Here is a 24986-nt window from a genome sequence, read left to right as displayed (position 1 = left end):
TTCCTTTGAGACAGAGCTGAAAATCCACCCTATTTGTGATTCCTGCCCTCACCGCCTCAGAGGAAATACATTTCTACTTTCCAGCCCATTTGTGTTACTCAGAGAACAAGAATAACACAAATAATCTTTTTTTTAACCTTCTCATTAGATTGATTATATTTCTTTATATCCCTTCCATAGCTCAGAAGCCTAGTAAATAGTAGAAAATGAAGGTTTGGGCGTAAACAAAAGACTTTCCAAGACAGGACACTGGTACATTTCTAACAACACAATCCTTTATTTAGTGAATATATTAGCACTCAGTTTAAATTGCTGCCACAGGGCTTTGGTTCCACTTTTCCAGTTCCTGGTGGGGTCCCTAACAGAAGCCCACCAGCCGGAGGGTGTTGGGGAAGGTCTTGCGCATGCTCATGCATTTTTCCTGGTCAATGTACAGGGAATTGGCTTTGACAGCCAGGTCATGCTCCAGTGTGGCTTTGGTGTGGACCAGCGACTGCAGGGTGTCCTCCGCTTCCCTCAGGCGCTGCTGCAAGGTCTGGATGGTGTCATCCACCTCATACACTTCATTAACAAGACTGTGTAAGGAAAGAAGCACCCGGTTAGCTTAGCAGAAGTCACATCCCTAAGGCTGGTTATGTGCTGAATTAAGGGCCTGCATGGTTACTGAATTCCTATTAGAAGGTGGCTGCTGGGCTGAGTGCACATGCGTCATCCCAAAGTCAGAACAAATGTGCAGAGGAAGCAGTACTTGGGCTTCCTTGTAGGTCTGGTATCAGGCCAGGGCCACGTCCCTTAACAATGCCCAGGATCCAAAAGGCAAACTAAGCATATTTTAGAGATACCATCAAATTTTTGTACACACACACACACATATTAAATTATTACATTTTTTAGAAGAGGGAAAACTTATAAACATGTGACACTTTTTTAAATAGTAAAGATGGGAAAAATCAAAACTTAGATGGACTTTCTTACGTTACTATTTTATCATGGCAATTCTTTTCATTGTTAGGAGGAGGGGGGATACCCAACTTTACTCAATGGCTAGAATTCAGCACAATTTGTCAACATATCCTGGTGGTGGCCGTGGTAGAGGTTAGTTAATGAGGCATTCCTGAAATTATAATGCCCATGCCCCCCAGCAACATCCCAAGGCAATGCCTCAAGTTCCCAGACTAAATATATTTGTAATTGTTGAAAACGTAATAGGACAAGATAATGTTTAAAATCAGCTATATAAGTGGTGAAACAGGTTGTAGCTCTAATTACCTTGTGATGATAAAAAAATGACACATTCTTCATTAAGACAAAAAGAAAAAAATCATTTCATAGAAAAATCTATCACATCTTCTCAAATTATATTAGTCAATATTGTTTTAATTTTCATTTCTCTGATTATTAGAGAAACTTCCCTGAGTGTCTACTGGCCTTGTTGCTTGCAGCATTTCTTCTGTGAACTGCTTCTCTCTTTTGCTCCTTTCTACTGAGGTATAACTATTTATCTTACTCATTTGCAAAGAGCTCTTTCCATATTAGGCATATTGATTTTTTTTTGTCTGCTTTGCTACTGACAAATTTTTTCCCTGATTTGTTTTTTGCCTTTTTAATTTTGGTTATGATGTGTTTTCTATACATAAGATTTCAAATTTTTACAGTAAGCCAAATCTTTTTCTTTGTGATTTCTTCCATTGTGTTTATATTTAGAAAGTCTTTCTCTCTCTTTTTGGGGGGTAATTAAACAGAGGCTCCTTTACCCACTGATTTGGCCAATTATATTGAAGAGAGATGACTATGTGGCCACTTAAGAGAAAAGATAGGGAACAGTTTATAAAAAGACAATAATAATAATAGTAACACATTTATTAACTACTTTGTTATATATATGGTATATAATATATATGTATTATATATACATACTCTACATGTAGTATTTATATATATAAATATATATGCATTGTATACACTATCCTAATGACTTTCCACAATCAAAAAATTTATTATTAATTTCATAACAACACCATGAAGTAGATACTATTATTATCCCCATTTTACAGATGACAAAACTGAGGTATAAGGAATTTAGGTTACTCTCCTTAGTGTTTTGCATGGAATGACCTATTGGCTGCCTTTAATTACCATGCTGCTCCCTGCCTGATCCTGGTCAGTTGAAAACACAACTCCAAATTTAACAAATTGTAAGTAGTGCTTAAATATTAAAGTTTTCTTTATTTGGGAATTCATTTATCTGCAGACTGGAGGTGCACCGAGTTAATTAAAATATACAGTAATACAGGGGTCCTGCCTGCCTCATTTAGTAAAACATGCGACTCTCAATCTCAGGGTCATGAGTTCAAGCCCCACTTTAGGTGTGGAGCCTCCTTAAAAAAATAAAAATAGAAAAATAAAATAAAACATCCACTAATGTAAAGAGAATGGTGATGATAACCACAGACCACATAAAGATGTGTGTGTCCCTAGGGATAGAAAGGAATTTCACCATCATAGAAAAATATCCAGGCCATGTTAAAATCATTATACCAAGGCAACAGTCTAGCTTCACAGAACTCTGCAACTGGAAAATAAATGTGAGAGGTCACCAAGCCCAGCTTCCTTGTTTCACAGACAAGGAGACTGAGCCAGGAGACTGATGAACTGCCTTCTCCACAGGCACGCGGCTCACATGTGTTTATAAGCTTCACACAGTTATCCAGGAAACTAAGAAGGAAATAGGGAGTCTCACTGGCCATAATAAGGAACTGGGTCCCATTTCCTGCCCCTACCATCTCAGCTCCCTGCAAGAGGCAGAAGCAGAGACCAGGGAAGTGGCTTCAGGATCCAGGACCCTTTTGGGTAAGACCATTTCTATTTGTAATCCCTACAGTGTAGGGTTACTGGGTTAACACACAGGATGCCTCAGATAAATCTGAATTTCAAAGAAATGTGCATTTTTTTAGTGTAGGTATTTTTTTAATTGTGACCAAAGACACACAACATAGAATTTACCATCTTAACCACTTTTAGGCGAACGGTTTAGTGGTGTTACCTGCATTCACACTGTTGTGCAACCATGACCACCGTCTATTCACAAAACTCTTTATCTTGCAAAACTGAAACTCGGTCCTCGTTGAACACTAACTCTTCATCCCCCTGGGGCCCTGGTAATCACCATTCTACTTTCCATCTCCCTGAATATTACTGCTCTATGATCCTCATACAGGTGGAATCACGCAGTGCTTGTCCTTGTGTGACTGGCTTATTATTTCACTCAGTGTAATATCCTGAAGGTTCATCCATGTGGTAGCAGGTGTCAGAATTCCCTTCCTTTTTAAGGCTGAATAATATTCAGTCTATGTATTTTCACTTGGCACAAGGCTTTTTTTAGTAGAAGTATTTTATGCAGTATTTGGGATATATTTATACTAGAAATTATTCATTGTTTACTGAAACTCAAATTTTACTGGCCATCCTGTGTTTTGATTTGCAAAATCGGGCAACACTACCACAAGGGCCAGTGTCATACCAGCACAAAGTAGGCTCTCACAGAATATTAAGATGGCATCAAAGCAATAACTTTTCTACTCAAAACTCTCATGCTCTCTTCTTTGGCACATTTTTAAGGAGAGGCACCAAATCAGAAGCCACTGTGTAGGCTGAATGGCGGGAAGACAAGAGGGCAGGAAGGGGGGGGTCTCATTTTGTACCCCATAGAGATCTGTATTCAATTCATTTTAACATCAGAATGCATCTTGATCTTACTTGTGAAATTAAACAAGAAAACTTTCAGAGAAAAATATGGTAAAAAGTTTGACTTAAAAGAATAAAGGAATAATCTCTTTGCAGTATTATCTTATGTTGCATAGTAGTATGAGGAAAGAGCATTCACACCTAACAATAACCTATATGCTGTAGCAACATGACGGAAGGAATGCAAGAAATACTTTGAGAAAAAAGAATTTGTACTTGTCACGGGGGAAGAAACTCACAATATGATGTTCGTTGAAAAAGTCAAGATAGGGGCATCTGGGTGGTTCAGTGAGTTAAGCGTCTGTCTTCAGCTCAGGTCATGATTTCAGGGTCCTGGGATTGAGGCCTGCATCAGACTCAACACTCCCCTCCCTTCTCCTCCCCTGCTCATGCTCACATGCATGCACTCTCTTTCTCAAATAAATAAATGAAAGAAAGAAAGAAAGAAAGAAAGAAAGAAAGAAAGAAAGAAAGGGGATAGAAAATCCCATAGGAAAAAAAAGAAAGAAAGAAAATCCCATAGGCAGCTTGATCACAATTTTGTCAACATACCTGGTGGAAATACAACAAAATGCTAACTCTGGTTTTCCCTCAATGGCAACAAAGAATCGAAGATGGGTTTTATTTTTTACTTCCTTTTTCTGATTTTTTTCCCCCATCATGAGCAGATAGATACTACTTTTAAAGCCAGAAGGAACACGGTTAAATATTTTATAAAATGGAAACACAATTTTGAGGGACTTAAAGTCTCTTTGGCTTTTAGAGACCAACACAACAAGGGCGACGGGGCCAACTTATCTTGCTGGGACAGCACGACAATCAGACTATGATGGTCTAGAAATGCCCAGGAACTGCTCTCCCATGTCTACCTCTGGGCACACCCTCCTTCAAGGATGTGCCAGCTGCTGGCTGACCCTGGCTGAGGGAGGGAGTGGAGTAGATGTGTCACCAGCACCCCAGGCCATCTGAGGTCCCATCTCAGGCCATGGGGACATGGTCTTTGCAGATGCTAAGCAAAGCATCTTGATCACCCACCACACCCACTGTGCCCTTCCTTCTCTGCTCTGCAGGCAAGTCCTTGAATATGCTTGCTCTGTCTCGGGCCTCAGCAACTTCACCCTTCCCGTCTCCACTGCCCAAAATACCCTTTTTTGTTTTTAAAATTTTTATTTATTTGAGAGAGAGAGAGAGAGAGTATGAGAGAGAGGAGCAGAGGGAGAAGTAGATCTCCTGCTGAGCTGGGAGCCTAATGCAGGGCTCAACTCCAGGACCCTGAGATCATAACATGAGCCAAAGCATCTGCTTAGCCAACTGAGCCACCAGGCATCTCAGCCCAGAACATTCTTACTCTACTTTTCATCCCACTAATTAATGCCATCCTCAAAGCCCAAATGTGAAGACACTCTTCAAGAAGTCCCTCCCTCACCCCTAGGACTATTTTGCTACCTAATGGCATGTGTTCCAAGAGCACCAACTCTTCTGCAGCCCTCCTGGCACTTGGCTGGGCCTGTTTGTTACATCTTCCCTGCAGGGCATCAACACAACAAAAGCAACAGCTCCCTGAGCCCACCTTCCTCGTGGGTGCATCTGCAGCCCCTTCTGCAGTCCACAGGCATCCCAAAAATACTTGTGGGATGAAGACCACTTCCCTGCCCCAGGTGAGGGAGGTCACAGAAGGAGATAGGGAGCTGCCTGGAAGTCCAAGTTCACAGAGTCTTCGGAGAACAAGAACCAGAGCCCAGGTGATAAAGAGGAAGCACAAGCTGGAGGGGAAGCCTGGAGGGAAGGCTGGAGGGGTCCACTTCCAAGACAGTCCAGGAGGAAGAAGACACCACAAAGGGTCCCCAGAAGGCTCAGAGAGCAACAACAAGCTGTGAAAACAGATCCACACAGCGCATCTCCCTTCGTCTTAGAACCTGCACTGTTTTCTCACTTTTTTTTTTTTTTTTTTTTTTAGAAAAGGAATTGAAGATCCACAGAACGCAGGCAGTTGGTGCCTTGCCTTTCAACATGAAAGGCAAGTGCCTTGCCTGCAACATGAGTACAGCTGGGAGATCCTGCACTTCCCTCCCTGTGCCTTTAGAAACACATTTTCACCCATCTTTCAAGGCCACATCTCTCCCTCGGCTTCCTTGTTCTTGGCAGATCACAGAAAGCTGTTCTGCTGAAACCACTTATTTTGGGGGGAAATTGCAGAACTGAAAAACATTTTGCATTCAAATACAAATAAAGCTACTGTCATTTTTTTTTTTTTAATGCACCAAGATTATTGAAGTAAAGCAGAGCCTGGTCTGGCCTGCCGCCACCAAAGATGCCAAAAATGTTTAGAATTACTTTTGCAAGAACCCGTTCGGAAAATTTAAATGAAAACAAAAGTCTCAAAATGAAAACTGCAATTTTTCTCTATCCTTGCTTCCCTGAGTCTGTGGTCCTTTGGACCACAATGCTTTAAAAACAAATCTTTACAGAAACAAAAGTAGGTTTTGTCCTAAAGTCTATAAAGGAGAAATGGACATGGTATGGATTCTACAGGAAGCAAAGGGAAAGTGAATTCCATGTAGCTGTGAAGTGGAGGAAAAAAGGAAAAGTCATTCAGCTTCTGTGGAGCAACCTCCCATGCCTCATTTGTCTGAAAACTCCAATGTCAAATTAGACCACTACTCAAAATCCTTTTAAAAAGCAGCCTGGGTTTGTCTGGTGCCAGTGTGAACAATTTATGTATCCCTGTCTCTACTCCTGGTGACTCTGCAGAAACTTCCAGAGAAAGAAACTTCACTCAGCTTCCCCTAATAAGATTTGTAGAAAGCCACAATTCGTGATCTAAGCCTAACTGGCCAGATGTCTGAGCTCTCACTACCATGCTCCTCAGAAGCACAGGGACACGGCAGACTGGCCACCCGGGCACCTGCCTGGCCTCCGGAGTGGAGAACAGCTTATCCTAAATCATGAACGGGCTATATAGGAATAGGGGTTCTCTGCAACCCACTTGGGGAAACGTGTAGCCATCCTGGATGCACACCCATATGGCTATGGCCCAACAACAGCTCCACAAGGAGAAATGCAGCTAATCCATTGGCATATATTCTACAACATGCTTCTTAGCACCCAACACAGACAACATGCATGCTGTACAGTAGGGTGTTTTGCTGTAAGGATCTCCTCTGTGACCCTCAGTTTCATCCTCTGTGAGAGAGAGAGATAGGGATACAGTACCTGCCTTGCCAGCTCACTCCGTGTGGGCATTGAGGGAGTTGGATGGGATCGGGCATGCAATAGGGGGACGGATGGTAAAAGCACCATACATGTGAAAGATGGGGGAAGCAAAAGCAAATGGTTGGTTTGGTTGAAAAGAGCTCCGCAGTGAGGCAGGCAAGGGCTTAAACTGTGCCTCTACTTACCACATCACACAACCTGCTCCTGCCTCATTTTCTTTATTTGTGAAATGCAGATCATGAATGAGGGCTGAGGATGGGGCTCGCACAGAATGAGATCCATACATGGTGGCAACTACTCTACTCTTGCCATTTCAGCATCTTTCTCCTCTTCATCATTGTTGGCCTCACGACGATCTCCCTGACTTGCTTCCTAGGATCAATCCTTTGTCATGAGAAGGGAATCCCATCATGGAACCAGGTAGGGGACAACACTAGTGGCATCTCCCCGCAGCACCAGAAAGGAATTTGGAGTTCAAGAGTGGCCGCTTTGGTTCTTCCAGGTGCTATCAATTTGATTTGCTTCTGTGCAGGGCATTTCGTGACCTGAGAAGAGTGATGAAGAAATCCAGAAAGAAATGGCAAGCCGGCCAGTATTGGGAAGTTGGAAATGAAGCCAGAACGCTGGGGGAGAAAAGCTTTGCCCAATTCCTGACAAGACCATCCAAAAAGGAATGTTCAAAGTTAAAAATTATCATCATACGGGGTCTCTGGTTGTCTCAGCGGTTTAGTGCCTGCCTTTGGCCTAGGGCGCGATCCTGGAGTCCTGGGATGGAGTCCCACGTCAGGCTCCCGGCGTGGAGCCTGCTTCTCCCTCCTCCTGTGTCTCTGCCTCTCTCTCTCTCTCTCTCTCTCTCTCTCTCTCTATGTCTATCATAAATAAATAATTTTTTTTAAAATGATCGTCATAATAAAAGGCATCTAGTGTTTGGGAGATAAATGGCAGCACCAGAGTCATGCTGCCATGTATATGGGGGAGAGGACTATGCTTGATGAAGACAGCTGGTCTCAATTTCTACTGAGAACAGAACAAACTGAAATGAATCTGAGGTAGTCCTAGGGGACCATGAGGATGGTCTTAATGAGGAGAGAAGATATCAAATGCCAAGAGAGGCCAATGAGAACAAATGGGTGAGAACAAATAGAAAGGGGTCAGTGGAACTGGTAACACAAGTCCCTTTTCTAATGAGTCCCAGGCACTGAAAACCACACAGCAAGCAACATACTCTGCTGCTTATAAGAGAGGTGTTCTGGAAACTCCAGACCCCTGGGAAGCACAGAGGAACCCAGAGGACCCATCGGCCCCACTCAATGAGGCTTAACATTTATCACTTGTTTGTTTGTTTGTTTGTTTGTTTTTGCATACAGTGTTGATTTTATGTCCTCTTTTCAAAAATTGTGGTAAAATGTACATAGCACAAAAAATTTACCATCTCAACTATTTTTAAGTGTACAGTGCAGTGGTGTTAAGTACTTTAAAACTGGGACACCTGGGTGGCTCAGTCATTGAGTGTCTGCCTTCGGCTCAGGGTGTGATCCCAGGGTCCCGGGATCGAGTCCCACATCAGGTTCCCCACAGGGAGCCTGCTTCTCCCTCTGCCTGTGTCTCTACCTCTGTGTGTGTGTCTCTCATGAATAAATAAATAAAATCTTTAAAAAAAAAGTACTTTCAAACTGTTGTGTATCCATCACCACCATCCATCTCTGGAACTTAACCATCATCCCCGACTAAAACTCCATGCCCATTATTAATAATTATTAACACTTTCTTTCTTTTTTTTTTTAAATTATTAACACTTTCAAAGAAGGCTCCTAGACAATGACTGTTAGTGTGCTCTTCCATGTGACAGCAGAAAGCGACTTTATAAAGAGCATGGAGCCGCCACCATGGGGCAAGTGGGTTGCTCCAAGGTGCACCCTGACCTTGCCCTTCCTGCCAAGGGCACACTCCCGCCTCACCGTAGCTGAGCCATGTCCCGGCAGAGTTCTATGTTGGGTCTCCTCGTACGCTCGTCCAGTCTGGTCTGAGCCACCTTCAGGAAGGCAGACTTGTCTTTGATGGCCTTCTTGATGGATTCTATGGTCATTTCAGTCTGGAAAATCTCCTGCAGGGTCTGTATGAAAAGAAACAAATGTTTGAGGCCTCTTGCATTTAAGGCTTGAGGCCTGCCTTGCCCTCTCCACTGGGCAGGTGGATTCTCTCAAGGCCTTTTTCCCTCCCTGTCATCCAGACTCTCTGAAGAGCTGACTGTGTGTGTCTCTTCCCTCTCTAGGGGAAATCTGCCAGGCAGAGGGTATTTATACCACAGAAATGAGCAAATATGACAAAATGGCCCCCCCTCTCACCCACAGCCCCCAGATCACCCGTCGTTAAAAATTCACATGTATGCATAACTCTGAAAAAATGTGAGGCTGTGAGGTTTGAGGGGCCCTTAGGTCATCCTCACATAGCATGTCCTGCCTCTTTTTCTTCTTACCAGTGTCCACGGAGATGTTTTCCTGCTGGTGGAGGATTTGCCTTGAAGCAAATCAAGTTCAAGTTCCTGTGTGTCTCACTTATAAGGAAGGAGTACTATACAGGATGCTATTCAGAATCCTGATTTTATATTATTTTTTCTTAAAGAATGTCCCCCCAAACTGTTTAAACCTGAGTCCTTTCTTGGTCTTCTCTCCCACCTATGCTCCGACAACTCTTCTTTCTTCTACAGCTTTGACCTCTGCAATCCCAGTTCTCCAAGTCCACCTAGCACTGCCCCCTTCCTCAGCCACCTTCCTGTGGCCTGAAGACACACCCCAATGTCCCGCAAATTCTTATAAAACCTCATGTCTTTACCACCACGCTCTCACCCAGTCCCACCTGGGTATTCTCCAGCCGGTACCCTCCCGCCTCCTGCTCCCAGTCCCCATGGCACACATTCCATAATGGTCTTATTCACTCCTTCTTTTGCGACCAGCAAATCTCCAGGTGGCCCCTCTACACCTGGACCCAGTGGCCCTCATGAAACTGCACTCTCAGAGTCAATAATAATCCTCCCCGATGTCTCCCTCTCATTGAAACTCTTACCCTGCTTGTCTTCTCTGGCCAAGCACTGTCCTAATTCCCAGCCTCTCTCTCTAGCTGCTCCTCACCACTTCCAGTGCAAGGCTGCATCTTGAACCACTTCTCTGCTCTGTCCCTTCTCCCCTCTCATGTAGTGTAACATCAGGGACTCACCACTTGTATAATCCAGGAGCCCTGAAATCCATCACTTCAGCTTTGACCTCCCTCCCAAGCTTTCAACAACCTGTTGAAGATCATTGCAGTCGTCTATCACCAAAGCCACCCTTGGGGGCTCCCTGTCCCCCTGAAGCTATCCCTATCTCTCACCAGCAGAAATAACTCTTCCTTCTGAAGCTGTTTCATCTGCAGCTCCAAGTTCTTTTTACACCTTTCTGGTCTTTCCTACTTTCATGTCTCGTCTCAATCCAAATACAAGGTGGCAGAGCTAGTGTGTTGTTGATCAGTGTATACCCCCAAAGTCCCCAGCACAGTACTTCGAATGTAGCCATTCTGGCCCAAATTCTGTCCTCTTTCCCAGCCCCAGAAAGGCTCCTGTGTTGACATCCTAATCCCCAGTATCTCAGAATGTGATTGTTTTTGGAGATGGAGCCTTTGAAAGAGGTAGTTGCGTTAAAATGAGGTCATTATGGTAGGCCCCGGTGCAAAATGACTGGTGTCCTTAGAAGAAGGGGAGATTAGGACACAGGCACGCATAGAGGGAAGAGCACGTGAGGACCTAGTGGGGGTTGGCCATCTGCAAATCAAAGAGAGAGACCTCAAAAAAAATAAAATTTTAAAAAAAATAAATAAACAAATAAATAAATAAATAAATAAACAAATAAACAAATAAATAAATAAAAAAAAACAAAGAGAGACCTCAGAAGAGATCAACTCTGCTGACACCTGGATCTTGTACATCTAGCTTCCAGAATTGTGTGTGTGTGTGTGGGGGGGGAGTGACTTCTGTTATTTAAGTCATCCAGTCTGTAGTATTTTGTTGTGACAGCCCCAGAGAACTAAAGCAGAAGTAAATAAAAATTTGTTGAACAAAGGGACTCCATCAGGTGAGCCTTCCAGAGGCCTTCAGAATAGCTTCATACTGCCCAGTGAACACCTTCCCATGGATGTCTTCTACAGTGTGGCTCCAGGCCACCTTTTCAGGCTTCTCTCCCAGGACACACACCATCCATTTACTGACCTGAACTCCACTTCTCACTGGCTACCTCCTGAGGCTTCATTCAAGACATCACCCTGCCGGAATGTTCACCTCTTTCTCCAAACCCCAACAACACTTTCTACATTTGCTGTTTGGCAACTGCAATTTCTAATTTTCTATTGATACTAATTGTTCGTGAGCTTTTCATACACGTGCACATCTTGACAAATATAAGCTCCTGGGTGGCATGCTGCCTGGCCCAATAAATATCTGTCGCCCAAAGAAAACAACATGAGAAGGGAAATTGCTGTAGTCTAAGAAAACATGGTGCCCTCAGTTGGATAATACCTCCTTCCAGCACACATGGCTGACTGTGTCAGGTCTTAAAATAAAACATGAAAACCTATAGGCAGCACAATCCACAGAAATAATAAGGGCTCCAAGACTGACACTAAATAAAGAGCTCTTTGTTTATCTTGAAACATTCAAATTCTGCATAAATCCTTCATTTTATTGTCACTCTAAAATGCTTATGCTTGGAGCACTTTAAAAAGTTCAATATCAGAAACACTCTTGATCCACCTAATAGTTTCCTGTATTTGGTTTTGTATTCCAGAAAAAGGGCCTGAAATAATTTCACAGAAAACATTCCTCCCATATGTTCTAATAATAAATTCACTTCCTAGTTACATACAGTGATTCATTAAACTTTAATCATAATATTTTTGTTTCTATTAAATGCTAGGAACCTTTCAATGCATAGTGAATTCTTTGTATTCCAAAAACCAGGGGATTCCAATTTCATTTTGACACCTGGCTACTTGGCTAAAATAAATGGTGTGCTTTGTACTGTTTTTAATTTTTCTTGGTCTGCATGGCCAGGAGGCCATGCATCTTATGGTGTCTCTCCAGGAATGGTGAGAGATCTGTGGTCCCAGAGCCCCCTCCCCTGTTCTATCTATCCAGGTCAGCTAACGGATACCACCGGCGCTTGATTTACCTTCGCTAAGTGAACCTGAATCTTATTTTTAGCATCTGCAGTCTCAGCAATGCGATTGGTGAAAGATACATTCACTTTGTTGAATTGATTCCACATCTCATTGGCAGTCACAACCAAGAGGTTTTGAATGTCATCTCTTAGCTTGGCAGAGGCTGCGCGTTCACTTTGGGAACGGAGAATATTGTCATCTGTAAATTTGGCCCAGGACTCAGGCACTGAGACTCTGGAAAAAAAAAAAAAAAGGTAGAACCATACAATGGTAACAATGATGAATCAGCCTGGACAGTCTGTAGGCAATCATTCATTTTGTAAAAGGAGAAATCCCCTATCACTGAATCCTGGTTTTACTACATAAAATGTAAACATCAGAGGAAAGCTTATTTAAAATTTTTCTTAATTGTTCCTTATTTTCCTGCTTAGTTTCTGTAACCAAAACATACACCAAGTCCTCTACCACTCGTCGGCCAGGGGGCAGGGAGCAGTGGGGAAGGGATGGATGAAGGATGCGAGTATGTTGGTTCACAAGAAGTGTGTCTCCCCAGTCCAATAAGCAAATGAGAAAATATCCAGTGTCAGGAGTAATCAGAGTACTAAATGAAAGCAGCAACATACTAATAACCCTTTATCAGAATAGCAAAGACTGAAGAGAATGGTAATTTTCTGGTGTGCATGTTTTTAAAAGTTTTCTCTCAGATCTTGCAGGCAGGGTTGTTGAATTGGTACAATCATGCCAGAGGACAACAGACACCAAGAACCTATCAAATGTAACCCAGAAATTCCATTTACAGAATTTTTTTTTACTGTGATATAACTAACATATAACATTGCATTAGTTTCAGGTAGATGTACAGCATAATAATTTGACACATGTCTACATTGCAAAATGATTCTCACAATAAATTTCCTTATCACCTATCGCCATACATGGTTAAAATTATTTTTTTCTTTGGATGAAAACTTACATTCTACTCTCTTAATAACTTTCAAATATACAATACAGTATCATTAACTATAGTCATGAATCTCTATTTTACATCTCTAGACTAAAAATAATGTGCTTCGTGAATTTGTGTGACATCTTTGCCGAAGACCCATGTTAATCTTCTTGACATTGTTCCAATGTGAGTATATGTGCTGCTAAAGCAATATAAAAATTTGTCCTAAGGAAATAATGCTCCCAAAAAACTGTATACTTGAGGCCATTAATGTTCTGCAATATTTATGACTATCCTTGAAAACCTTAAAACAGTCTAAGTGTCCAAAAGTAATAGAAAAAGTTGGTAAATTATCATACTTTTAAATGAGTGATCCATATGGCATGCAGACTCATGTTGTAGCATATTTTCACAGTTTTTATAAATCAGGAAATGAAAAGTCAGACAGACTATATAAACAGTATGTGTGTAATGCCATTCTTTAAAAATATAAATCTGTATCTATATGTGTGGAACAATATTGGAAGGACTAAGGCAGCCCAGGTGGCTCAGCAGTTTAGTGCCGCCTTCAGCCCAGGGTATGATCCTGGAGACCCGGGCTCGAGTCCCACATCAGGCTCCCTGAGTGGAGCCTGCTTCTCCCTCTGCCTGTGTCTCTGCCTCTCTCTCTCTCTCTCCCTCTGTGTGTGTGTGTCTCATGTATAAATAAATAAAATCTTTAAAAAATATATTGGAAAGACTAACAGGTCACATTGGGTATGGTGGGCTTATGGGTGGCATTTCTTTGTTGGTATTATAGGAAATCACATAAGACTCTAACCGTTGACTAGTTGTTAGCTCAGGCCACAATGACCCAAAATAACACCCTATGTGCTCCATATCCTGACATTCCATGAAGGATGGCTAAAAACTCATGCTGGAAATAGAGAAGGCCCTTGATGGAGGGCAAGGTGCTCAGAGCATGTGGTTAGATCATAGCACATCCCCTGCCCCAGAAGGAGAAGAGGAAGATGCTTCTTGTTCACTTCAAGCCAAGTAAAAGGCATTTCAAGGGGACCACTTAGGGCATAGGGTTTGAATCTGATTCATACCTGAAGAACCTAAAAATCAAAGTTGGCACATGCTGCTTTGGGGGTAACCAGCCCTACAAAAGAGAATCCATTTGGGGGTCACTTTAAAAGGGAGGGGGCATAAGCATGGGAAGGAAAACAGGGAACTCTTCAAGGTGACAAAAATATTCTTCATCTCGACCATGGTCACGGTTGCATAGGCATAGAAATTTGTCAAAATTCACCAAAATGCATTTTAGTGTAGGTGAATTTCACTTCAATCAAGTCGATCAACTCAGGTTTTTGTTTTTGTTTTGTTTTGTTTTTAAGGGAATGACTAGAGAAAGACCATGAACCCAAGACTGCATCCAGAGCCCTGGCAAAGACACCATTGGTGGAGCAAGTTTAACAAGTGGTGGTAATAAAACATGATGCTGTTTTTTAGCTTGTACCCTATGGAATCCAGGGCATCCAATACATTGGCAACAGTTTATTTTCTTTACGCGTATATGTGTTTCCTAGGTTTTTCTGCTTCAAGTAACTGTTATTTTCACAATTAGAAATACAAATAACAAATATCCTCTTTTTTGAGCTTTAGAAAAGATTTATTATTGAAGTACAGTTGACTTACAATGTCCTATTAGTTTGCGGTACAACACAGTGATTCTGCTATTCTATATGTTACTCAGTGCTCACCACAATAAGTGTAAGTAACAAATATTCTTTTACAAAACAATATAGGATGCAAGTATCAAAGCCTGACTGAGGAATACTCCTGGTTACAGAAGACTCATCCAAAGCAGGGTGTGTCTTTTACCTTCCCACATCTTCCCATGTTTTGCACTTTCACCTGTAAGCTGCATCATTTTGAAGGGAGAGAGGATGAATTAAATGACATCGAGATCCCAGAAGTGGCTTGTGCCTGACTTACGTTGCATCAACCCGCTCCACTCCGCGAAAGTAGCTCACACCATCTGACGTGTTTCGCAGATTGTGGCATTTATCGTCGATTCGGTAGGCTGCCTGTTTATCACTCAGATCCTTCTCCAGCTCGTGCTGGGAGGCTCTGTTAGCTCTGTAACATAGGGGTGGGGAAATGGAGTTTCAGGTTTAGGTAGTCATTTGATATAAGGAAGAGTAATTGCCCTTCTGTGCTGGGACCCACCCACTCCTGTAGGTCTCTCCTCTTTCACACCATGTCCAGCCTCCCAATTAAAAGGAGACTTCCCTGGAGATGTCCATACATGTGAGTAATTAGAACCTAGCCCACGCTGCCCCTCCCATGCGTGGTGGGCCTTGGGAAAGAAGAGGTGCAGATAAACAGAAGGTGGGTATCTGGAGCCCCAGGGCTGGGGTCCATCTTCCTAACACAAACACCGATCCAGATAGGACACTGGTTTAAAGTAATATGGCCACATCTGTGCCTCTCTTTGCTTCTTCTTTTTCCTCTTCTATATCCTAATTCCTCCATTCTTTAAGGGACAATTCCCCCAAGAAGTTCTGAGACATTTATAAAGGGCCTCTCTCTCCATCTGTATGTGAACTCCATTTATGGTCACATGAGGCCTAAGAAGTTGGCCAAGTTTGCCAGGAGATAGAAATAAAGCATCAATATTGAGCCCTGGGGCAGGAGACAGAGGGCTTGAAAGGAGATCAGGAATTGGGGGTCCTCCTGGCTCATCTGCTCCAGCAGCCACCACCCTCCTGGGAAGGAAGAGGCACTGAGATGCATGGTGTTCCCTGTCCTGCCAAACAGAGAGGAGACCTGACAACTCACTACCAAACAGACAGGCCCATGGCATGGGCATGGGTGACAGGTGAGCCACATCTTTATTAAGGCAGCAGTTTATTCAACAAGTTACTGAGTGTCTACTACCTGTCAGGCACTGTTCTCCAAGCCTGAATGCATCAATGGACAGAGCAAACAGCTCTTCTCCAAAGAAGCTTACACTCTACAGAGAGGAGATAGGCAATATCCCTCATGAATAAGCAAATCATGCAGCCTGTTAGCTTAACAACACAGAAAACAAAGCAGAAAAAAAGGAAGCAAGAGTGTGAGTGATTTAAATAAGACAGTCAGGGTAGGACTCCTTAAGGAGGCAATGCTTGAGCAAAGACTTGCAGGGGGAAGCAGCAGATCATGCAGAGCTGTGTTGGAGGACATTGGAAGAAGTCAAGTTTTCCTCCAAGTGAAGTGAGGGACTGCTGATTTACAATTTTAAAGGATTGTTTGGTGCAGGGGGGCAGGGAGATCCCTTAGCAGATAGGTACAGTGAGCCAGGTGAGAAATAGTAGCAGTTTGGACCAAGGGGTAGCAGTGAAGGAGGTGACAAGTGTTCGGATTCTCAGTATATTTTAAAGAGAAAGCCAAGAGACTCAGCTAGGAGATTAAACATCAGTGGAGGGAAAAGAGGTAGAAGCTGAGTAATTGGAATAGCAGAATTCCATTGACAGAGGTGGGAAAGTTTTTTGGGGAGAAGACAAAAGTTCAGCCAATACACTGAGCTTGAGCATCCATTAAACATCCAAGTGCAATACCAAGGAGGCTGTTGGAATTTGAGAGAGAAGTCTGGGCTGGAAATAAAAATTGGGGGATCATTAGCATATAGATAGTATTTGAAAAAGCAGGATGAATGGATGATCTTCATTGTTTTGGTATTCCTGGCCACTCAAAATGCTGCTGGCATACAGAAGCCATGTGGTAAAGCCTACGCTGAATTTGAATAGATTAATTCCAGCTGCAGCTTCCCCATAGCCCATACTTTTAGGTAAGTCACTTGATCTATGAGAGTTCATTTGTGTGTGTGTGTGTGTGTGTGTGTGTGTGTGTGTGTGTAAAATGGAAATAAAGGTAGCAACATGCCAGTAGCTCGCATTTTGTGAATCCTAAAACAATTTTGTGGATTCTAAAGCACATACAACAGATAAAGACACCTCCCTTTGCTATTTGTTTGGTCTCCCATCTCAGGTTATTGTGTTCAAACTCTAGGATTAAAGGCCTTTCTCATTTGTGGTTCTGGGACCAAGATGCCCCATAGCCTTCCTCTCTTGGGCTGACATAACCTTGACCTCCTCTGACCTAACATCAGAACCTTCTTAGGAAGGTGCTTTAGGCAGCACCCCATTGTTCTATCTTATAGCCCAAGATGGGAAAAAATCTTGGCTGCCATGTTGGTGACTAATGACATTCCATTTCCAACTGAGATCCAAACTGAGGCCTTCATTGTGGGTTCCAAAGCAAATAGAGTTGAAAAGCCCTCTTCCTATCACCTTCAATGGACCAAAACCAATGACTACATTAAGGATCTCATACATTCTGAAGAAACCATCCCAGGAAATGAGGTAGACATTTTATTCATTGTATATTAATGTTTTTAAAGGATCACAACAAAGGTTCCACACAGTGCATACATGGAGACAGAACTTCCTGCAAAGACTTCAAACAGGGTCAGGAATGAGGCGATTTGGTAGCAGAGACTGATAGGAAGATGTGGATGTTTCACAGTGGAACAATCTGGATGAGAAGAGTGAAGAATGTGGAGGAGGAGCTGCAGATTTTAGGTTATAAAAGAAAATAGGATTGGGACATGGACCCTCCAAAAAAACTGAACAGACACCATTCTGTGAACCATGCTAAACTGTAGTTCTCCAATTTCTAGGCAGCAGAAGCTATAAAGGAGTATCAGATCTGCACTGCCTTGTATTTGAAGCTCTGGTAAACTCTAGAGTTAACCAAACCACGCATAGTCAGTCATCCTTAACTAATCTTCTACCTATCCTCAACATTTCTGGCTAAAGAGCCCTTCTAGTCACAGCAAGAGAGAGATCCCAGACATCTAAACCTCTCCGACTTGCAGACCTTGGTGGGCAAATAAAACAAGCAATACTGATACCTCTAAAATATGTATTCCTTCTGGGGTATCACAAATTATCCTTGACAATATCTGTATAAACAGAAGCATCCTTTCCTTTGGGTGACATATTTGATGCTGCTTTCCGTGGCCATAACCAGGTGAACATTCATCTTTCTAGTCACGTTAGGAAAGAGGCTCAACCAATGTGTTTTCTAAGCTGAGAGCTGTTATCATTGCATAAAATCTTCCTTTGATTATTATTCCCCCCTCGTCGCAATCCCCACCACAAATATCAAGTACCTACTATCTACTATTGCCAAGGAAAGAGGGCTATGTATCCTGGTAGAGAGTAGGATGGGTGAACGATTACAAAGTTGCAGTGGTGTGACCAAAGCACCAGGGAGCAGGGACCAGGGTAATCAGAGAAGGCTGAGTATTTAAGGAGTTCTGGAAAGAATCATAAAAGTGAGCCATAGTTCAATACTTTTCCAGCTGTTGTGATGAAAATTCACAAGTTAACCTCTCCTCAAAGAATGAAAGTCCTTTGAGTTCAAAGAAATCTTATCCATACTCCAAGTTAGGGCTGAAATCCTTTCTATAGCATCTCAAAATTGATTTTCTTTAAGATTTTATTTATTTGAGAAAGAGAGCACATGCAAGAAGGGAGAAGGAGTAGAGGGGGAGGGAGTCTCAAGTAGATCCGTCCTGAGCATGGAGCCTGACTTGGGGCTTGATTTCACAACCCTGACATTATGACCTGAGCTGAAACCAAGAGCCTGACACAACCAACTGAGACACCCAGGCACCCCTCAAAATTATTTATTTAACTACAAATTTAAAGCAAGCACTCCAAGTACTCATCTTAGCCTCCAAATAAAAATGTATATGTGTGTGAGTATGTATGTGTATCCATATATAAGAAATCCTTACATAAGAAGCTAGGATAAATTTGAATGGGAGACACAAAAGCACTATTTCAAGACAGATTTTCAATTGTATATAGAGTTAAAGGTCTTACGCAAGTTGAGCAATGGCCTTATCCAAATGCAGCTTCATCCTTTCTTGACAACACAGAATAATATCAACTTCCTACTTGATTGAAAAAAAAAAACACACACATTAATGTTTTCATCATCAGGTATAACATCCAAAGTCAAAAATGTAACAAAACATTGACAAAGGAAAACTTCATTCCTGGAAAAAAATGTCAAGTTAAACAAGAAAACAGGGGCACTTGAGTGGCACAATCTGTTAAGCACCATGATCTCAGGGCCCTGGGATTGAGCCTCGAGCCTCAAATAGGGCTCCCTGCTCAGCAGGGAGCCTTCTTCTTCCTCTCCCTCTCCCTCTGCTCATGCTCTCTCTCTCTCTTTCAAATAAAATCTTTTTAAAAATAAAATAAAATAAAACAAGAAGACAATCTTTACATCCACTTATTTATCTCTATGCCCTCATGATACTGCAACCTAAACATCAGACTGAGGTTCATCCCTTTATAGGGCTATAGGAAAATTATTTTATGGAACAATTTGGGACAGGAATAAAAACTATAGGATTTGTCTTTATTTTTCTCTCTGGCCCTTAAGTAAAACAATAAGTAAATAAATTCTGATGATGTGCAAGGTTGAATTTAATGCATGCTTCTTTTATAATAATTATTCTTCCATGACAAAGTAAACTGGTGAGCCAAAGGGGCAGCCAAAAAGGGACTTTCTTCTGGCAGTGTATGTAACCTCCGACAGATCCAGCTCTTTGGTCCAAGTGGAAACTTGATTTCCACACTGGGAGGCCCACCCTCCCCGCCCATGCCCTGTTACTCAGCCACTACACTCATACAAACACCTTTATACACCACTCTACTTGACCACACACCCGGCATTCTAATGCCGCTAGGAATATAGACACTATTACATAGCATGTGTTGTATCCGAGACGTCTTAAGTAAGCATTTTTTGCTTCCTTCTGAAATTCAAGTTCACATTAGAAAATCAAGAAACTCCAAATAGTACCAAGAAGACACTTAGATAAGTGCACATGGTCACTGTTACCGCTTTTTCAAGCACAGAGTGATCACACCATGTGTATTGTTTTGCAGCCTGCCTTTTCATCTTTTTTTATATTTTAAGATTTTATTTATTTATTGAGACAGAGAGAGTATGAGTGGTGGGGAGAGGCAGAAAGAGAATCTGAAGCAGATTCCCTGCTAAATGCCAGCCTGACACAGGGCTCAATCTCATGACCCTGAGATTATGACCTGAGATGAGATCAGGAGTCAGACACTTAACTGACTGAGCCGCCCAGGTGGCCCCCACCTTTCCATTTTAAATCTGAACATTTTCCCATGACATTAAACTATACCATGATGAACAACTTCAGTAAATTGTAAGGTGTATACCTTTTTTTCAAGATTTTGGCAAATACAGCCAATTGCCCTCCAGAGAAGTTGTACCCACTCACAATAATAAATGAGAGTACACTTCCTCACTTTACCTATTAAATGGTCACTATCAAATCCTCTTCATTTTTGCTAGGGTGATAGGACCCCTCCCACAAACAACAAACCTCATGAAATTTGCAGGTTAATATTTTAACTATGTATTTGCTCATCATTTAGCTTTGTTCTGTTGTGAACTACAGTTCACTCTGCTTCTCCACTTTTTCTGTTGTTATTCCTTATTAATTTATAAGGATTCTTATATTTAAAATTCATTCCTTTCCCATCATAGATGTTATAAATATATACGTAAATATATATAATATGAAAATATATCTATATTTTTAACCTGCTTGTCCCTTGCCTTTATATTCTGCATAGTGACTTTGACATGCAGAGTTTGTGATTCCTATGAGGTCAAATGTATTTGACCCCTTTTGGTCTCTGTCTTTGTTAATTTGATTATAAAGGGCTTCTCCATTCCAGTACCATTCCAATATCAATTATTACTCAACTGTATAGTCTTCTTATTCTCTTATTGCTTCACATAAAAATATGCCTAGAGTTCATTTCACTGATAACCCTACCGACTAATTCTTTGATCTGAATTAGTGGAATAAATGAAAAGCTACATTCCCACCACATGTTGTCATCAAGGCTCGCCCTGTTCTTACGGGCAGCAAAGGTTTCTCACACATTCTCACAGTGAGTTGTGCATCAGTCTTTGCTTTTAATGTTGTTCAATCTTCATTTTTTTTCTATGGCGTGGTGTGTGTGTGTGTGTGTGTGTGTGTGTGTGTGTGTGTAGTTATTTTACTAAGCTATTTGCCAAAGGATGCATGGGCTATTGCTTAGAAAATACTATTTAACACCCAAAATCCTAGTGAGCTTTTATACTATGTATACACAATGCACATAGTGGGAATTTCTGGGACTTTTAATGGGGGGGAAATGCATTTAATGAAACTCTTGCTATAAAAAAATATTCTTCAACAATAATTTCTATATTTGAATTTAAATAATGCCATATGGTGAATGTCAGATGGTTGAGGGCAGACGGGTTCATGGAAATAGGGAATGCCTACAACCAAAGACTTTTGGAACTGTCTCCAGTGTTAATTTATCTATTAATCTGTACTCAAAGGTTCAATTGGCTTTAAAAAGTTCAAGGAGTTGGGGTCTTTAGGTGGCTCAGTGGTTGAGTGTCTGCCTTCAGCTCAGGTTGTGATCCTAAGGTCCTGGGATCAAGTCCCACAACAGGCTCCCTGCAGGGAGAAGCCCACAGGAAGCCTGCTTCTCCCTCTACCTGTGTCTCTGTTTCCCATGAATAAAAAAAAAAGTTCAAGTTGTTAACCTGGTCTGGGAGGACCAAAAAGACGGTACCCTAATCAGTCCCCCAAGAGAAGCCATTCTGTAAGAATTTGATGAATATCACTGATTGAATGTAAAAGTTGACAGAATTCATGAGAAAATATTTCAATATGGCCACCTTCTTTAAAAGCAGGGCTTTTAAAAAATAAAAAAATAAAAGGGCTTTTAAGGCAACTTCTTTTCTTTCTTTCTTTCTTTCTTCCTCTTTTTTTTTTTTTTTAGTTATTCCAAAAAATTAGACCAGTGTTGGTAAAAAGAAAAGATATGCTAATATCACTACTTTGAGTAAGCAAAGTATACACTCATTACTTGAAATTATTGGCAATGACCAAGGCACCCCTCAATTGACGAACCATTACTTTCATTGCAGATTTAGTTATTTTGAGACAAAGTAACCTCTGCTACTGGTCTAAGAAAATATGAAACCTCTAAAGCAGTAGTGGTTGTTTGAAAAATAGATTTATCAAGATATAATTCATGTACATTAAAAATCTTCTATTTGACTGCAATGATTTTTAGTATATTCAGTTATGTAACCATCATAGAACAAATTGTAGAACATTCTCATCACCCTCCAAAGAAAAAACACACTTCTTACATGTTACCCCAGTTTCCAATCCCCTGAGCCAGTTTCTCCTAGGCTATCATTAATCTATTCTCAGTCTCTGTAGATTTCCCTAATTTGGACATTTCATAGAAACGGAATCCTGCAATATGCGGTCTTTTGTGACTGACTTCTTCACTTAGCATAAATTTTCAAGGATCATCCATGTAGCAGAATGTTTCGGCACTTTTTAGGGCTGAATCACATTCTATTGCATGGCTGCACCTCATTTTAGAGATCACTCAGCTGACAGACATTTGTGTTGTTTCTAAATGGCTGTTATGAATAAATAATGCTGCTATGAGCATTCATGTACAAGTTCTTGTGTGGGCATGTACTTTTTTTCCTCTTGGGCAGATACATAGGAGTGGACCTACTGAATCATGTGGCACCTCTGGGTTTAACCATTTTCCAGAGGAGGTGTATCATTTTACAGCCCCATTAGCACATTCTCACCATCACTTGTTATTATCTGTGTTTAAGTATAGCCATCCTAAAGGGTGTGAAGTGGAATTTCATTGTTGTTTAATTTGCCTTTCCCTGATGAACTATTGATGACCAATCTTTACTGTCCTTTACTGTCCTTATTGGCCATGTGTATATTCACTTTGGAGAACTCCCTATTCAGATCCTTTGACTATCTTGAGTTGGGTTATTTGGTGGGGTTTTTTTGTTTTTGTTTTTGGGTTTGTTTGTTTTTTTAGCTTTAGTTTTAAGAGTACTTTACATACTATAAATACAAGTCCCTTATCAGATATATGATTTCAGAAGATTTTCTTCCTTTCTATGCATTGTCTTTTCACTTTGTTGATGATGTTCTTTGACGCATCAAAGTTCGTCATTTTAATGATCAATTTCTCTTTTTTCTTACGTTGTGTGTGCTTTGTGCTTTTGGTATCTGTTTTAAGAAATGATTGCCTAGTCCAATGTCACTAATATTTATGCCTATGTTTTCTTCTAAGAGTTTTACAATTGTAGCTCTTACATTTAAGTCTTTGATCCATTTTTATTCATTTTTTTTATATATGGTGTGATGTAGAAGTCCAATGTCAGTCTTTTGGTCATGGACACCCAACTGTCCAATCACCATTTGTTGATAAGAGTATTCCCTTCCCATTGAATCGTCTCAGCACCCTTGTTGAAAGTGAATGGATTGTGAAAGGGAAGGTTTATTTCTGGATTCTCAAATTCTATTCCATTAACCTATATGTCTATCTTTATTGTCTCATGTATTGCAGCTTTGAAGTAATTTTTAAATCAAGAAGTGTGGGTCCTCTGTCTTCTTTTTCTTTTTCTTTTTTTAATATTTTTTTAAAAAATTTTTTATTTATTAAAAAAAATTTTATTTATTTATGATAATCACAGAGAGAGAGAGAGAGAGAGAGAGAGAGAGAGAGAGAGAGAGAGGCAGAGACACAGGCAGAGGGAGAAGCAGGCTCCATGCACCCGGAGCCCGACATGGGATTCGATTCCGGGTCTCTAGGATCGCGCCCTGGGCCAAAGGCAGGCGCCAAACCGCTGCGCCATCCAGGGATCCCTGTCTTCTTTTTCAATATTATTTTGGCTGTCCTGAATCCCTTGAATTTACAGTGATTTTCACGGACAGCTTGTCAATTTTTACAAAGAAGTCAGCTGGGGGGATCCCTGGGTGGCGCAGCGGTTTAGCGCCTGCCTTTGGCCCAGGGCGCGATCCTGGAGACCCGGGATCGAATCCCATGTCAGGCTCCGGGTGCATGGAGCCTGCTTCTCCCTCTGCCTGTGTCTCTGCCTCTCTCTCTCTCTCTCTCTCTGCCTGTGTCTCTGCCTCTCTCTCTCTCTCTCTCTCTCTCTCTGTGACTATCATTAAAAAAAAAAAAAAGAAGTCAGCTGGGATTTTGATGAAGATTCTGTTGAATCTATGGTCCATGTGGGGAAGTACTGCCACCCTACCACTATTTAAGTCTTCCAATGCATGCACGTGATATGTCTACTTACTCAGATCTTAATGAATTCCTATCAATAATATTTTGTAGTTTTAAAGCAGTGGTTCTGAGTTCTGGCTGTTAATTAAAATTTTCTGGGGAATATTTTTAATACATATGCCTATTCCTCACTCCAGATTTGAATCAGAATCTGTGGGTGTAGGACCCAGTTATTGATGTTTTTAAAACCTTCAGGTGCAATCAATCTTTAAAGCTAGCATAATACATTAAAAGTGGCAAAGTTAAAAAAAAAAAAACCTCTTGTAAATAACCAACAGATATTCTGATGAAGTTAAAAATTGTTAGAACCACGTATAATTTACTTCACAGAACTTCTAGGATCAGTAAGAATAAGAGGCCAAGGGATATTTTCTGGTAAATACTTCCCCCTTTTAATGACAAAGTAGATGACAGATCATTTCAAGATGGGAGATTCATCAGAGGCAGGAAAGGAAGAAACAGCAGAACGTGGACCTATTCCCATAAAGCTACTTGATCCAAGATATCTTACTCTTACTCACTCATGTGCAGCAATAGGCACTGTAGCTTTTACAAAAGAGATTGCATAGCTTTTTTGTAGTGGCCAAAACTTTCCTGAATTTATTGTTTCCACTCATATGTCTTTT

General features: G+C 41.3%; 1 protein-coding gene and 1 non-coding gene across 4 annotated transcripts in view; both read right to left on the bottom strand.

Annotated features, from left to right (window-relative positions):
* Nucleotides 1-253: 253 nt before the first annotated feature.
* TEKT3 (tektin 3) overlaps nt 254-24986 on the bottom strand; it is a 40521-nt gene continuing 15788 nt past the window's right edge. For all 3 annotated transcript variants that reach the window (XM_072821058.1, XM_072821059.1, XM_072821060.1), the window contains 5 exons: nt 19009-19079; nt 15068-15211; nt 12153-12375; nt 8916-9070; nt 254-575 (listed from right to left, as the gene is read on the bottom strand). In XM_072821058.1, the coding sequence (XP_072677159.1) occupies nt 359-575; nt 8916-9070; nt 12153-12375; nt 15068-15211; nt 19009-19079 (810 nt within the window). In that variant the 3' untranslated portion in view covers nt 254-358. The remainder of the gene's footprint in view (nt 576-8915; nt 9071-12152; nt 12376-15067; nt 15212-19008; nt 19080-24986) is intronic.
* Nucleotides 13196-13298, bottom strand: LOC140631303 (U6 spliceosomal RNA). Its single transcript, XR_012028941.1, has one exon. It is a non-coding gene; the product is annotated as a U6 spliceosomal RNA (small nuclear RNA).

This window comes from Canis lupus, chromosome 3 (assembly GCF_048164855.1).
Source record: "Canis lupus baileyi chromosome 3, mCanLup2.hap1, whole genome shotgun sequence".
Classification (NCBI taxonomy): Eukaryota; Metazoa; Chordata; class Mammalia; order Carnivora; family Canidae; genus Canis; species Canis lupus.
The sequence above is the reverse complement of the archived record's forward strand: the minus strand, read 5'-3'. Positions and strand labels throughout refer to the sequence as shown.